This window comes from Mustela putorius, unplaced genomic scaffold (genome assembly GCF_011764305.1).
Source record: "Mustela putorius furo isolate JIRA1106 unplaced genomic scaffold, ASM1176430v1.1 tig00003845_pilon_pilon_pilon, whole genome shotgun sequence".
In the NCBI taxonomy this organism is placed as follows: domain Eukaryota; kingdom Metazoa; phylum Chordata; class Mammalia; order Carnivora; family Mustelidae; genus Mustela; species Mustela putorius.
This window is the reverse complement of record NW_025421998.1, coordinates 26,952,575-26,970,087: the sequence shown is the minus strand read 5'-3', so window position 1 is coordinate 26,970,087 and position 17,513 is coordinate 26,952,575. Positions and strand designations below refer to the sequence as shown.

Here is a 17,513-nt window from a genome sequence, read left to right as displayed (position 1 = left end):
TATTGGCAATAATGGACATCAATACAGATGTCCAATAGGTTTCCTGATAATGGCAGGTGTTTTTGGCAAACTGTCAGATCTGGTTTAACTTGGTCATCATTGCCTTTATGTTGCAATGTGGCTGATGAAAAGCTTGTAATGATATGAGGAGTGTCAGCTTCTTTAGTAATGTGTTTGTCGTGTGTTTGTGTATTTCTTATGTTATTATCTTTATGACGTGATTTTTGTTTTGCAAGAATCTTTTGTCTACCACTTACCTGTAACAGGAAAGCAGGTATAATTGCTAATAAGTAATAAAAGCCAGAGAGCGAGAGCTGCCCAACTGAATAGGAAACTTCAGTGTAAAGATGGATGAATAAAGTGACTACCTCACTATAACTTCTCCTTAGAGTGTAACTCCCAGTTTTTCCTCAGGATTCCTTATAGAACTGGAACCAACTCATATAAGAAGTAAAGGAATATTAGTGTCAGTCCATTTATTAAATATTAGAAGCATGTAATTTTGAATTAAAAATATAGTAAAAATCTTTACATCTACTTCTTCTGGCCCATTAGATCATTTTCAAACTCACTTAGGCTTTTGAATCCCATGGCCAAGACTCCTGTCCACATAACTTAGTTTGGCTTTCTCAGCCCTGTGGAATATGGCTCCAGTATAACTTGCACTCAGGTCCCTGTACATTGTTGCTGCTCACTTCCGTCAGCCTGAAATGACCACTTTTCTCCTCGGTGGCTGTCACTTCTGCTGTTAAACTCCCTGTGTTGACTGGTGTTAAGTTTGTTTTTTGTTTGAAATCAAGATAATATTCTTAATTTATCTCTTAGAATATTCTCGGCACTATGTTAAGTCTTTTCTCAATTGTTTCATCCGCACAACAGTGGATGAGGTAAATATTGATCTTCTTTAAATTGAAGAAAACTGAATTTCTGTACCCAGGATCATATGGCTAAGAATTTGGCAAAGCCAAGATTATAGTCCAGTTCTGATTATAAAAGAGTGGCTTTTCAAGACTACACATCAGTCTTATAACACTTGTACCATACTGCCAATAATTATGATAACTATTTTTCTCTTAGCAACTACTGCTATAATTCCATGTCATTTGTGTCCTTCGTATTTTCATAGTATATTGTTTACATTTTTTTGTCACCATATCTTTTTGTCTGTCCATTTATTCTTCTCAGTCAAAATGTGTTTGTCAAATGAAATTAAAATGCATCCTCAAATATAATAACTAATTTGAAAGATAGTCTTCTTTACTTTTTTGTTTACTATTTTAAAATTTCATGTTGCTACAGAGTTCTCTTGTTATCTATATACTTAAACAGAATACTGCTTGTCTGCATGTGATGTATTACATTGAAACACTGTAGCTCTCCTGATAAACACCAAAATTTGAACATCCGTTAGCATAAGCTTTTATTTTTGCCGAAAATGACCAAGACGTTAATAATCAAGTTACGTAGAAGTCATTGTATATAATGACAGCATAATCGGAATGAAAAATAATGAGTTTTTCTGTTGTGAAAAAGATTCCCGTGTAGGTGAGAATTTTCAGTTTTTCTCTCCAATCCCACTGAACATTATGGACTTAATTTTTAGAGTGTTCAGAACAATCAGGCTAGTAATCCATTTTGACCCTTCCATTGTATAAATGATTAAAGATCATTCATTTGTTGTTTTACTTTGGCACATTGAAATAAATGGCTTGGAAAAATTAAGCTATATCGCATCCTTTCTTTGTAAGTATTAAATTTACCAACAACATGGCAATATTCAGTAAACTTCCATTTGTCTTTCGTATGAAAAGCTAAACATCTCTGCATTTATGAAAGGGGCTGAACTGAGTTTGCCAGTACAGGTGTGTCTTGGCACTTTCTACATCACTAGAGAAGGCTTCAGGACATGCCACCATCGAAGAGTTTCAAATGGGTCAAGTTCATCACTGCCTCTCTCTGACTGGTCTCCAGGTCAGTAAATGGCAGGGAAATATTAGAAGGAAAAGGAATTCTCCACTCTCTACTTTTAGTTAGTAAGTAAAAAAAATATATATATAAATATATATGAATCTTAGCCTCTGGAAATTTTGCATAATTGTTTCATATACACAGCTAGAAAGGCTCAAGTACTGTAATTCTATACATGGGAAAAGTGCAATAACAGTAACAGTAAAAGTAAGTGCAGTAGGCTCTAATGCTAAATGTACTCAGAAAAATGCACAGAAAATGTGTTCCTCAGGGGAATTGAGAAATGACATTGCTATTAAAAAAATAAAAAGGTATGCAGGTATGCTTAAATTATGTTTGTTCCCACTCACTGCCTCCAAGTGACAAACAAAAATTCTTGTGTAAAAAGTAGATGCATGGAATTTTCCTCTTAAATAATCATTTCAGAGGTCATTCTAGATGGTATTACGTGTAAAAAATGAAATAGATAATTAATTTCATTTTCTGGTTACCCATTCAAATGAAGAAAATAATGCATACATAAGAAAATTCAGTGATATTTATACATATACATATATGTGTTATATATAATATATATGTAATTTATAAAGAACTATTTGAATCTGTTCATTTCAGTAAATCTTAATATATTTTAATATATTATCATAAATAGTTTAACATTCTTCTCAAAAATAAGTATACAACCATACTTTTTTTTTTAATAACCATATTTTTTTTTTGGAGCAACTAGGAGAAAACTCTCAATCTTTTAGTCCTAGGGACTTAGAAATTTAGAAGAAAATAAGTCAAATTACACCTCCCTCTTGTAAATCCTTTGTTCATATTCCTCTAGAGTTACAGTACTCCAGACAGCCATTGGAAGATTAAATAATTAGAGAAAACCAAATCCAACTTACACACTGTGTTTTATGATCTTCTCAGTACCATCTACTTTGATCAAATTATTCCCTTGTTAATATATATCTATATATCTATATATATCCATGAATCACGAGTTTGCAGTGTTAAATCTATATAGCCCAGTTAACTTGTCTGGGGATAAATACTTGGACAGATGAGTGTCTCAGTATATCTATCTCTGCATATGAAGAGCAACTTTTTTCTTTTTTTTGATTTTAGCAGCAGAGGGTAAAGAAATGAACATGTAGGATCCTTAAAGAGGCAAAGAGCTTGGTCAGCATATGATCTGGTAGTTAATAACTAACAGTGTAATGAAAAAACAGAAGGTCACTCTCCTCTCTCATGAGACTTTACTCCTATGCTAGCTAGTGTGAGAAGAGTTGACATTATGAATTTTCTTTTTTTCAATTTACCGTGTCACAATAAATCCATGACCAACTGTTTCTTCTAAATAGTTTAGACAAATGCCCTTTGGTCACCTAACTTGATTTTCTTATTAACCACCCCAAACATTTTATCTTAGACCCATAAGCCTGTAGAGAAAATGTTTGCAGCCGTTAGCCACTTCATAATATGGAAAGGAAGAGTCATTTAGAGGGAAAAATCATCACAGCATCATCATGCATAAATAATGATTGAATCCTCTGCGGAATGTGGAGGAAAGAGACCAGGAGAGGGGCAAGAGGGGGAAGTGGGTAGAACATGGTACTAAGGAAGGAAAGAAAACATGATCCTATGGAGAAAGACCACAGAAGGGGATTGTAGGTATTTTGATATTTATGTGTGTTAGTCTTCTATCTAATGTATCTTGATTTCCTTTTTACATTGCATGTCTGGTCCTATTCTTATTTTTGTAAAATGTAGACCTTGTAGAATTCATTGTATGAAACTATAACTTTTCTTTTATTATTATACTCAATTGTTATATATAACAATGGTTACATTTCCTCCATATATATGGATAATTTATTACCTTGTTCTGTTTTATAAGTTATGCAGACACAAAATAAAGAATATAAATGACACCTTCACAAATTTGATTTCTTTTTATTTTATTTTTTTTTCCTCACAAGGAGCTTAGGTGCCCCATCACTCTGGTTACAGTATTTACTGTGATTTAGTGAAGGTTGGGAAGGAAGATAAGGAAAGACATAGAAAGCATATTGAACTCAAAAAAATTGTGCTCATCATTGTGTGGGATGTGAGGAGAGAGGAACATCTGTCCACTTGGACCATCTAGAAAGATTTTGTTAGAAATGTGCTTCTTCTGTGCTTACCTCTTTAATGTGCATCTCTTAAGACAAAGGAACCAAAATTAGTCAGGTGCTCATCGGCCCTACTACTAAAAGTCTTACCGCTGCTGAAAAGTAAGTTTTTCCTGGGGAGACATCTGAAATGACCCATGGAAGTTAATTCATGGTAAACCAAAGAATACATATGGGTTTTTATTTTTTTGCATGAAGTCATGAATAATATATCACCACTTTTTAAAAATTTGAGTTGTGTCATGTTGTAAATTTGGCCAAAACATTTTACCATATAATGCATTCAAGATACATCTCTAACCATACCTGGTAACAACAGGTAGTGAGAACATGAATGTAAAATGAATATCAAACTGACAGCATCTGTATTTGAGAACTCTATAGCTAAAGGAAGAAGGGAAAGGAAAAGGAGGAGGAGGGGAGAGAAAAGAGGAGAGAAGGAAGGAAGGTTTTTGCATGTTTGTTTTTTTGTTGTTCAACCTGACCTCTATCTGTTCATTTGGGCTACAAATGGGTTGGAGGAACCCATGCATACAAACCCACTGAAAATATTGAGATGGTTAGTTCAGTATACAGACTTAGTGGAATTGAGATGGCCTCTTAGTCCAGGGTCAGACAGAACATGTCCTCCTGGGGCTCGTTTTCTGATCTCTTCATTCCACAGGGCTGTGGGGTTATTTTAACACTCTACTTTAAGCATGGAAACCAACTGGATTAGTTGAGTTTCATTTTGCTCATAGATATTTTTAATTTGGACTTATGCAAAAAGTCTCTATGTTTATCATTTTCATTTAAGGCTTCTCTGATTCTTGAACCGAATTGCTGACATGGCTCATCACAGCCAAAGGAATGCAGCAGATTAAGGCTGTGATTTGTCTACTTAGTGTCTCAGCTCCCTGGAAAGCCCATGGTCCTATTTACAAAAGTTTGTTATTGTACTAGTTAAAAGGAACTGACTTTGACATAGTGTAAAGGTAAAAGTCCAAGTATTTTCAAAATCAGAAGACATTTATAAATGACATTTATTAACTATCTTTGAAGTATGATGCTGAAGATAAATAAGATTAACACCGCTACAAAAATAATAGATATTTCTCTTTAGCAAAAGCCATAAGTCAGACTAATTACTGCATAACTTTTTCAGTATTTCAATATTATTAAATATTAGTGATAATTACTAATAATAATTATTGTAAACTTTTCAAAGTCTCTAAACCTTCACTTCAAATGATATAGAATAATAATATTAACAACAATTCCAAGGAAATGTAGTGTCTTAATGTCTTTTAAAGTGTCTTAAAAGACACTTAGTAGTGTCTTATTTGAATCTCTCTCTAAAAAAAATATCTCTTATGTTACTCAGACAGATATCATTATGGTCATATTACCTGCATGTTTTTGTTAAGTAAATTTTCCAACATCTCTTACAACTTGTAGCAAGGTACAAAGCCCATCCTCTGATTTTTTTTCTTTCTTTTCTTGTCTTCATGATTCAAAAGTATTGATTATATTAATGAAAAGATTAATCTTTTTATTTGACACTTTGTACCTTTTTCCCAAAGTAAATGAACTGAGAAAGATAATGATGTGTTTGAAAGAAAATGGAATTGAAATGTAAAAACATAGAGAGTATTAATGGAAAAAATAAGGTCATTGAGAATTGACATTTAATTAAACTTAGGTTAAATGAAAACTAACCATAGTCAATATGTATCAACTCCTTTTACTTTCTTGTATCCAAAGATTAAAAAAAAAAGATACTGGCATATAGTTAAAAAAAAATCCTATAATTATTCCTCAGTTCATAGTAGTTATTTGGGAGTAATAGAGAGGCCATGTTACCAGTTTAATCATGTTAAGTTTTCCTATATCTTTTCCTCCCTGCTAGGAAAAGGAAGATGACAAATCAGACACCTCAAGTTCTCAGCAACCAAAAAGCCCACAAGGTCTGAGTGACACAGGATATTCTTCTGATGGGATATCAAGTTCACTTGGTGAAATTCCAAGTCTTATTCCAAGTGATGAAAAAGATTTGCTCAAGGGACTCAAAAAGGACTCTTTTTCACAAGAAAGCAGCCCTTCCAGCCCCTCAGATTTGGCTAAGTTAGAAAGTACGGTCCTATCCATTTTGGAAGCTCAGGCAAGTACACTTGTTGAAGAAAAAACAGAAAAGAAAACCCAACCTCCTGAGGTTACTTGTGAGCTGCCCAAGGACCAACCAAAAACTCAGAGTTTATCTGAAACCCTAGAAACCACAGTTGCAGAAGAGGAGCTCACAAAGAGTCAAGAAGAAAAAGACATGTTAAAAAAAGATAGCCAACAAGATGGTCCTTCCAGAAAGGACCGTGAAGAGAAGTCCGAGTTTGTTGATGACACAGCTACTAGAAGACAGTCTTATGATTCAGTTGAAGACAGTAGCGAAAGTGAGAACTCACCTCTTCCACAAAGAAAACGGAGAACTAGTGTTGGTTCATCGAGCAGTGATGAGTATAAACAGGAAGATAGCCAAGGATCTGGTGAAGAGGAGGACTTTATTCGAAAGCAGATCATAGAAATGAGTGCCGATGAAGATGCTTCAGGTTCTGAAGATGATGAGTTCATTAGGAGCCAACTCAAAGAGATAAGTAGCAGCCTTGAGAGCCAGAAGAAGGAAGAAACAAAAGGGAAAGGGAAGGCGACACCAGGGAAACATAGGCGACTAACTCGGAAAAGCAGTACAAGCTTTGATGATGATGCAGGGAGACGCCATTCATGGCATGATGAAGATGATGAGACTTTCGATGAAAGTCCTGAGCTTAAGTACAGAGAGACTAAAAGTCAGGAGAGTGAAGAGCTTGTAATTGCTGGAGGAGGAGGGCTACGTCGATTCAAAACAATTGAACTTAACAGCACAATAGCAGATAAATACTCTGCAGAGTCCTCACAGAAAAAAACAACTTTGTATTTTGATGAGGAGCCAGAATTAGAAATGGAAAGCCTGACAGACTCTCCAGAAGATAGGTCAAGGGGGGAAGGATCTTCTAGTCTTCATGCTTCCAGCTTCACCCCTGGCACATCCCCTACATCAGTGTCGTCACTGGATGAGGACAGTGACAGTAGCCCAAGTCACAAAAAGGGAGAGAGCAAACAACAACGTAAAGCTCGGCACAGGTCACACGGTCCTCTTTTACCTACTATTGAAGATTCTTCAGAGGAAGAAGAATTGAGAGAGGAAGAAGAATTATTAAAGGAGCAAGAAAAGCAGCGGGAATTGGAGCAGCAACAAAGAAAGACTTCTAGTAAGAAATCAAAGAAAGATAAAGATGAACTTCGAGCACAGAGAAGGAGGGAAAGACCAAAGACACCACCCAGTAATCTCTCTCCCATTGAAGATGCATCTCCAACGGAGGAGTTACGTCAGGCTGCAGAAATGGAGGAACTCCATCGATCTTCTTGTTCTGAATACTCACCTAGCATAGAGTCAGACCCGGAAGGTTTTGAAATAAGCCCAGAAAAAATAATAGAAGTGCAAAAAGTTTATAAATTGCCCACAGCTGTGTCTTTGTTCTCTCCAACAGATGAGCAATCTATTATGCAGAAAGAAGGTGGCCAAAAGGCATTAAAAAGTGCCGAGGAGATGTATGAAGAAATGATGCATAAAACCCACAAATATAAAGCTTTTCCAGGTGCAACTGAACGAGATGAAATATTTGAAAAAGAGCCTTTGTATGGCGGGATGTTAATAGAGGATTATATTTATGAATCTCTAGTAGAGGACACATACAATGGTTCAGTAGATGGCAGTCTGCTAACAAGGCAAGAAGATGAAAATGGATTTATGCAGCAGAGAGGGAAAGATCAAAAAACAAGAATTCCAGAACAGATTTATGAAGATCCTATGCAAAAAATAACAGACCTCCAGAAAGAGTTTTATCAGTTAGAAAGCTTACATTCTGTTGTGCCTCAAGAAGACATCGTTTCAAGCTCTTTTATCATCCCGGAAAGCCATGAGATAGTGGATCTGGGTAGTATGGTAACTTCTACCAGTGAAGAAAAAAAATTATTAGATGCTGATGCTGCCTATGAAGAACTCATGAAGAGGCAACAGATGCAGTTAACACCTGGATCCAGTCCAACCCAGCCCCCCATCACGGACGATATGACCGAGTCTACCATGGACTTTGACAGGGTACCCGATGCATCTTTGACATCAAGTGTTCTCTCGGGGGCATCTCTTACAGATTCCACCAGCAGTGCAACGCTTTCTATCCCAGATGTCAAAATAACCCAACATTTCTCAACAGAAGAAATTGAGGATGAATATGTAACTGATTATACAAGGGAAATTCAAGAGATAATTGCCCACGAATCACTGATTTTGACCTACTCTGAGCCTTCAGAAAGTGCTACATCTGTCCCACCCTCTGACACACCCTCTCTCACGTCATCTGTTTCTTCAGTTTGTACCACAGATAGCTCCTCACCCATTACTACACTGGATAGCATAACCACAGTTTATACAGAGCCCGTGGACATAGTAACTAAACTGGAAGATTCTGAGATTTCTTCATCAACGTATTTTCCAGGCAGCATCATAGACTATCCAGAAGAAATAAGTGTATCTTTAGATCGGACTGCCGTACCAGATGGAAGAACTAGTGCGGATCATGTTGTGATTTCCTTATCTGATATGGAACCTCCTATCATAGAATCTGTAGGAACTGTACCTGAGGGGCTCATTGCTGACACTGTTTCCACTGACTCATCTACATCTGAAAAAGACCCAGGGAAGAAAGACAAGAGGGACACTGGGAATGGAATTATTCTTGAGGTTTTAGAAGCTTACAGAGATAAAAGGGAAAAGTCTGAGGTTGAACTAACAAAAATGGGCTTATCTGAAACTGTGTTTGATCACCCTCCTTCTTCTGCTGGTGCCCTGAAGGAGCAAGTTCTAGCAACATGCTTTCTGTCTGGACAGGTCTTTGATCAAGCAAAACCTGCATCTCCATTACCATCTGGCAGTCCTTCTGTTACGTCTCTTCCAAAGAAAACTCATCCATTCTTTAGAAGTTCTTCTTTGGATGCATCAGCCCAACCTCCTCCCCCACCTCCCCCTCCCCCTCCCCCTCCGCCACCACCTCCTCCTCCTCCCCCTCCTCCTCCACCTCTTCCTCCACCAACCTCACCTAAACCACCTGTTCATCCTAAAAAAAAGCTAACAGTTACAGCTCCAGTGACTCTAACTCCTACGGCTACACCTCTAGTTGATGCTGTTACTACAGTAGAGGCCACAGCTCTTCCAAGAAGTAGTGGCTTACCTGTAACAAAAATATGTACCACTGCGCCTCCTCCTGTTCCTCCTAAACCATCTTCCATCCCATCTGGACTTGTATTTACACACAGACCTGAGCCAAGTAAACCTCCAATTGCCCCGAAACCAGCAGTTCCTCAGCCTCCAGTAACTACGCAAAAATCAGCAGATACACACCCCAAACCAACAGGTCTATCTTTAACCTCAAATATGACACTAAATTTGGTGACTTCAGCAGATTATAAATTACCTTCCCCTACTTCCCCACTTTCTCCTCACTCTAACAAGTCCTCCCCAAGATATTCCAAATCCCTCATGGAAACCTATGTGGTTATCACATTGCCATCTGAACCTGGGACTCCAACAGATTCTTCAGCTAGTCAAGCGATTACCAGTTGGCCCCTGGGATCACCCCCCAAAGACCTGATTTCCATCGAACCAGTGTTTTCTGTAGTTCCTCCTTTAACAACTGCAGGAATGCCAAGTACTTCAGAACAGAGCTTATACCTCTCTGGAACTCTGGAGACATTTTCTGCCCTCCCTGTCACAGCGCTCTCTTCATTTCAAGCAGCCCCAACTTCAGGAACACAGTTTTTCACAACTGAAGTTTCTAAGGCTGAGGTTTCAGCAGCCAGAAGTGCAGTCCCTAGTGTTGGTCTCAGCAGTGTCACTATCTCCGTTCCTCCAGAGCCTCTTGCTCTAGATAACCTACATTTAGAGAAGCGTCAGCATAAGGAAAATGGAAAGGTGCAGCTTGTTGGGGATGCCATTGATTTGCGTACGGTACCAAAAGTGGAAGTGAAAGCGACTGAAAAGTGTATGGATCTTTCTGCTTCCACTATGGATATGAAAAGGCAGATCACTGCCAGTGACGTTTATGGCAGACAGATGAGTGCTGTCCAACCCTCTATTATAAATCTCAGCGCTACTCCATCGGTAATAAGGCCGATGGCCGTGGTCACTGAGACAGTGACTGTTGCCACAGGCGCTGCTAGTTCAAGTTACACCACTGGCGCAGAAAGCCTAATGGGCACAGCACATGCAACAACAGCACCACTCCAGCTTACTACATCAAAGCACGCTGAGCCTCCCTACAGGATACCAAGTGGCCAGGTTTTCCCTGCAGTTAGGGAGGACGCACCCATAAACTTATCCTTGGGTACCTCAGCACACCCGGTGACATCAGCTATTACAAAACCTGTGACTGTGCCTCCTGTTGGTGTCACAAATGGATGGACTGATGGCATCACATCCCAGGGGGTCACTGACGGGGAAGTAGTAGACCTCAGTACAACAAAGTCTCACAGAACTGTTGTAACAATGGATGAATCCACCTCCGGTGCAGTGACCAAAATAATAGAAGATGACGAAAAGCCTGTTGACCTGACTGCAGGGAGAAGAGCCGTATGCTGCGACATGGTTTATAAGTTACCCTTTGGAAGGAGCTGCACAGCACAGCAGCCTCCAACTACTCTTCCTGAGGATCGTTTTGGTTATAGGGATGACCACTATCAATATGATCGATCAGGGCCATATGGATATAGGGGGATTGGGGGAATGAAACCTTCCATGTCTGACACGAATTTAGCAGAAGCCGGACATTTTTTCTATAAAAGTAAAAATGCTTTTGATTATTCTGGAGGAACTGATGCAGCAGTAGATCTAACTTCAGGGAGAATTACTACAGGTCAGTATGATACGGCAGCAGACCTTTCCTTGAAGTGTCATTATGGTGTCCCTCATCTCATTTCAGGATGAAAAATGCAGTCCCTTTTCTGATTTTGTTACTTTTTCCCTTTCTTTGGATGTTTTGGCAACACATTTCAGAGTACACGTGTGCTTTTGTTCCTTCATTTTTTTTTAATTTGTTCTGCCCAAAGTCACCCGCATGTGCCTGCATGTTCAGCATCGCTTTGATTCCACATCTAATTAGGTTAACCTGTGGATTTGCATGCAGCCCTATTCATTATGTTCGTCAAGATTGAGAGGGCCTTCAACCCCAAAAAGCATCGCTCATTCTGAGAACTGGACTATAACTCTACCCTGTATTTCAGGTGAGGTAATGGATTACTCAAGCAAGACCACAGGTCCATATCCCGAAACACGGCAAGTCATTTCAGAAGTTGGGATTAGTACCCCACAGTATTCCACAGCCAGAATGACTCCACCTCCAGGATCCCAGTATGGTGTGGGGAGCGTTTTGAGGTCATCTAATGGTGTTGTCTATTCTTCAGTAGCCACTCCAATTCCCTCCACATTTGCTATCACCACACAACCTGGCTCCATTTTCAGCACCACGGTGAGGGATTTGTCTGGTGTGCACACAGCTGACACAGTGACGCCATTATCCGCCCTGCACCAGAGCCAGCCAATGCCTAGATCATATTTCCTAACAACAGGTGCATCTGAAACAGACATTGCGGCAACCGGTATTGATATCAATGCCAGTTTGCAAACTCTTACAATGGAAACGCTTGCTGCTGAGACAATAGATGCAGTGCCCACTTTAACCACAGCCTCGGAAGTGTTTTCTGAAGTGGTGGGAGATGAAAACGCTATTTTAATCGTCCCTGAAGAAGATAAACAACAGCAGCAGCTCGACTTGGAGCGTGAGCTCTTGGAACTGGAGAAAATTAAGCAGCAGCGTTTTGCTGAGGAACTGGAGTGGGAACGTCAGGAAATTCAGAGGTTCCGGGAACAAGAAAAGATCATGGTTCAAAAAAAGCTGGAGGAGCTGCAGTCTATGAAGCAGCACCTTCTCTACCAGCAGGAAGAAGAGCGGCAAGCCCAGTTCATGATGAGGCAGGAGACGCTAGCTCAGCAGCAGTTGCAGCTGGAGCAGATCCAGCAGCTGCAGCAACAGCTTCACCAGCAGCTGGAAGAGCAGAAGATTCGCCAGATCTACCAGTATAACTACGACCCTTCTGGAACTGCTTCTCCACAGACCACGACGGAGCAGGCAGTTTTGGAAGGTCAGTATGCCGCCCCAGAAGGCAGTCCATTTTGGGCCACTGAGGATGCAACCACCACCGCGTCCGCCGTTGTGGCCATTGAAATCCCGCAGAGCCAAGGGTGGTACACAGTTCAGTCTGACGGTGTTACTCAGTACATTGCCCCACCTGGCATCCTGGGTACTGTTTCAGAGATCCCTCTGACAGACGTGGTGGTAAAAGATGAGAAACCGCCCAAAAAGAGAAGCTCTGCAGCCAAAGTCCGTGGCCAGTATGACGAAATAGGGGACTCTGATGATCCCCGCTGCTTTAAAAAGATCGTGGACAGCGGCGTGCAGACCGACGACGAGGACGCCGCGGATCGGAGTTATGTGAGTAGGAGGAGGAGAACCAAGAAGAGTGTGGATACAAGCGTCCAGACCGACGATGAAGATCAGGACGAGTGGGATGTGCCTACCAGAGCAAGGAGGAAAGCTCGCGCCGGCAAGTACGGTGACAGCACCGCGGAGGCCGACAAGACCAAACCCCTGGTCTCCAAAGTCTCCAGTATAGCAGTCCAAACAGTAGCAGAGATATCTGTGCAGACTGAACCCGTTGGAACCATAAGAACACCGTCCATACGGGCGCGCGTGGATGCCAAGGTAGAAATAATTAAACACATTTCAGCACCTGAAAAGACTTACAAAGGGGGCAGTTTAGGATGTCAAACAGAAGCAGAATCAGACACACAGAGTCCTCCATATCTGAGTGCCACATCTCCACCCAAAGACAAGAAACGCCCAACACCTTTAGAGATTGGTTACTCATCTCACCTTCGGGCAGATTCCACATTACAGCTGGCTCCTTCCCCACCCAAATCTCCAAAAGTCCTTTATTCACCCATCTCACCACTTTCACCAGGCAAAGCCTTAGAATCAGCCTTTGTACCTTATGAAAAACCCCTCCCTGATGATATAAGTCCACAGAAAGTACTGCATCCAGATATGGCTAAAGTGCCCCCCGCAAGTCCTAAGACAGCCAAGATGATGCAGCGGTCCATGTCTGACCCCAAGCCTCTGAGTCCAACAGCAGATGAAAGTTCCAGGGCTCCTTTTCAGTATACCGAGGGCTACACGGTAAGAGTGATTCTTTTCAGTTAGAAGACAATAGATGAGTTGATGCTAAGCATGTGTTTGCAGACTTGAGAAGGCAATGAGGCTCCCGGTATCTCCGAAACCTAGTACTACAACTTCTGTTGCATTAGAAATGTGGGAACAAATAGAAAACGTATGCATCCAGTTAGAAGTACCAAAAAAAGAAAAAAAAAAAGAAAGAGAAAAGCAAGCAAGCAAACAACATCTTAGGTGAGGCAAAACGACAAAGAAGTGTATTCCTTTATGATTTAATGAGATTGAAACTTTGCTTCTAATCTTGAAATCTCCCAAGTGTCGGTTGTAGACTATGCTTTCAGCAAGTATAATTAATATTCATATTCAGGTATGATGGAATAAATACTGAACATAAACAGAGAAGGCAAAGGATGGCCCTAAATTTAGACCCATGGGTACTGGAAATTGTTAGTGGGGGGTTCCTTGGAGATCATCCAAGCAGTTTCGTCTTCCTCAGGCCAGAATATTTTCATAAAAGGGCTTAGAACATTTATTTCTCAAAAGGGAGCATTTCTAGGGCTGGCAAATGAAAATGTAATTTAATTGCATAGTTCATCCATGCTCGTTTAGTTTCTGCCAACTTTCTTAATCTAACCTCAGGTAAGCCTTAGTCTCAGAGCTTGCAAAAGAAAAAAGAGTTCTTATGTTTCTTTAAATAATAATGATTAATTATTTAAAAAATGCATAGGCATGTTTAAAAGGAGAAAGAACATATATAGATATTTCGGACATTTGTGAAGATCTCTCTAGCTGAGCTAATCCGAAATGTTAATAATCAGGTATAGAAATACATGTATCCTACTTTAAAAATCTAATATGTAACAGTAGGCTGTTGATAAATATGATGGTTCAATTTAATATAAGATGTTCAAATTAAAAGTTCTCTTTAATTTACTGGTTTGTGAATTCTAGGTCTTCAAATCCTGAAGCTTTTAAATAGGTTTTTCTGAGATATTTGCTATATTTACACTCTCCTGTGTGTATTAAACATTGGCTGTGGGCTGAAAAGTATGCCATTAAATATGACTACAGGCCTATTTATAGGTATATAGACAACTTGATGGGCATATTTTAAAAATTACAAATTCATGTCTGTTTTCTAGTTTCATGATGACATTTTGTTATTACGTATTTTCTCAAACACCATGTCCTAAAAGTAAAATTGTCTTCATGTGGTGGACAGAGGTCATAACTGTTAAATCAGGAAACCACTGGTGCATTGAGATTTCATTCAATTTACAGAGCATTATTTTTTCTATGGCTTTGTTTCTAGAATTAAATCTATTGTGAGAAGCAACTCAGCTCTATGTATAGGTATTTATTTTTATAGCAGTATAAATTCACCTGAAGAGTTGCTTGGAAAACTTGGAAAATGTGGTTTTTAATAGGACTTCAAAGTAATGTTTATGGTTTGTGTCCTTAGAACAGGTGTTTCCAATTGATGTATTATCAATTATCATCCAATTAAGTATTGATCATTTACTTAATATATGTACCTTAATCCATATGAACTAGGTTAAAGAAGAGGTTGAAGTTGTCACTATTTTTTTCACACTATTCACTTCAGATTTGGAAGTGTGAAATGAAAGATACAATGACTTATGTGGGTTCTATTACAGGTAATGATACTGATTAACCATCTAATCACAAAAGAAGTTGGGCAAAATTACTAAATAATTTCTGACTCTGAAAAATCCTAGGTGGATTGAGCCTTGAAGCACAATTTAGTAGCTCTTTTTTTAAATTGGTCCACCTCAGTGCTTTAATATGGAAGAATTATATACCAACTCAGAGATACTGTTTTATTTCACACACAAAGTAGACTATTTTTGTATAAAGGCAATGTTTTTGGCACTTTAGATACTTTGATTCTAATGTATGAATTTTATAATTGGTTCCTTTACCCATTTCTAGACATGCTTTGAGTCTGTTTTAAAAACTAAATACCTTTACTATAAGCATGGGCTAGTTGTATTGAAAAGAATAATCTTCTAAGTGATATTCATACTGATACGGGTTTAAGAAGTTTATCTCAGTAGTTTATATACTGTTAATTTTCTCAGACTAGTGCAGTTGAAAAGAATCACACCATTCAGTAGCCATTGAGACAGCATAGCATAAACTAGCATATTGTAAAATGGCATAAAAGAGAAGTTCTATCCTATATGGGATTCTGTGGTGAGATCTCCTTTTTTTGGAAGTGTCAGGAAGTTTTTTGAAGAGAAGGTTCTGAAACAGGAGGGTGACATCTCTGTGGGACCATGAAGACAAAAAAGGAGGTCCCCCTAAATAGAGGAAACAATATACAAAGGTTCAGACTAACGAACAGATGGAAAACAAAGGGGAGAAAGAAGTTTACCGTAAATGAAACTGGATAAGTAGTAAAGAACATGTCACAGGGCATCTCTTTGCTGAGTTACAGTTTGGATTTCCTTCCCATGGCCATCAAAGGCACTGTCTTTTTTTTTTTTTTTTTTTTTTCCTTTATGCTGTCCGCTAGCCTCTGGACTCCCCCCAACTTGTGCTTTCTAAATGTCATTTCTCTAAACTAAACCTAAGGTGATTTTCTGAAATGTGTGCCAGATTATATCACACACCCCACAGCTTAAACTCTCCAGCAGTCCTCATCAAATTTGGAATATCTCAGAAATTTCTTAACAGGGACCCATGCGATCACTTCTCTACCTGCCTCATAACTTTACTGTTCACTCCCCATGTTTAACCCCTCCTCTCACTCTGCTCCAACCACTGACCTTGCCATTTGCTGGATGTGCCAGCCTCATCCCCATCCCAGCCCTGTGTTGGGATCTCTCTCTCTCTCTTCTCAAATCTTTGCCTGGCTCATTCCCATGTACAGGTTTCTTCTTAAGTTTTACTACCACAGAGAGGCTTCCCTTACCCCATTCTCTAAATAAATCTTCCTGGAACACCTGAACAGGTCAGTCGGTTAAATGCAGGATTCTTGATATCGGCTCAGTCATGATCTCAGAGTCCTGAGATTGAGCCCCGCATCAGGCTTCATGCTGAGTGTGGAGCCTGCTTGGGATTCTCTCTCTCTTTCCCTCCGCCTCCCTACCCTGCACGTGCTCTCTCTCTAAAAATAATTTAATAATAATAATAATAACAATAATAATAGTAAAGCAGTGTGTTGTACTTTTTGTTTCTTTACAGGCAAATGTGGACTGTTTTTTGGTTGGTTGGTTTGATTTTGGTCCTCTTTCCATATTCACTATTTTGTCTCACTATCTCAGAAACTTCTTGGAGCACTTTAATTATTACAGAATTCTTCCTTACGGGTCAAATCTTCCATCCTGGAGTTTCAGAACATTTATCTTAATGTTGCAATCTAGAACATTGGAGATTTAAATTTTATTCTGTTGCTACCCCATAGGAATTCAACTAGGTGGCATGAGATCCTTTAATTCACTTATAGTTTTTCCATCATGGAACTTGGGTCACATCTTTGACACAGGGATTCTAAGGCAGAAGCATGGTTAGGGTCTAGTTAGTGCTTCACTGGCACTTTGAATTCCTGCTAAGCCCTAAGATGTCTTATCTACTGAATTAATTAAACTTAGCACTAATTAACATAAGAATCACAAAATAATGTGCACAATGTACATAAGTGAAGCAGGGAATTATCTTAGATAATTTTATGCAGTTATGTAATGTTCCCTAGTGTCTGTAAGAGTGAACTCTGTCCCTTTTGTAGACCCCGTCATTCTGGCATCAAAGTCATAGCCTCAAAGCCAAAATCTATTTTCTGATAACATTTATGTAATCAGGGCACCAGTTGGCTAAGCATCTGCCTTCAGCTCAGGTCATGATCCTGGAGTCCTGGGATCAAACCCCACATTGGGCTCCTTGCTCAGCAGGGAGCCTGCTTCTCCTCCTGCTCCTCACCTCACTTGTGCTCTCTCTCTCTGCAACGCACACTCTCTCTGTTTCAAGTAATTAAATCAAATCTTTTAAAAAAAGATTATGTAACCAA

At 39.3% G+C, this 17,513-nt stretch overlaps 1 protein-coding gene across 5 annotated transcripts in view; it reads left to right on the top strand.

Moving 5' to 3' along the window:
- PCLO (piccolo presynaptic cytomatrix protein) overlaps window positions 1-17,513 on the top strand; it is a 408,014-nt gene that overhangs the window by 206,180 nt on the left and 184,321 nt on the right. For 4 of the 5 annotated variants that reach the window (XM_045089734.1, XM_045089735.1, XM_045089733.1 and 1 more), the window contains exons 5-6: window positions 6,022-11,110; window positions 11,478-13,489. In XM_045089734.1, the coding sequence (XP_044945669.1) occupies window positions 6,022-11,110; window positions 11,478-13,489 (7,101 nt within the window). The remainder of the gene's footprint in view (window positions 1-6,021; window positions 11,111-11,477; window positions 13,490-17,513) is intronic. The other variant, XM_045089737.1, reaches the window with a different exon arrangement.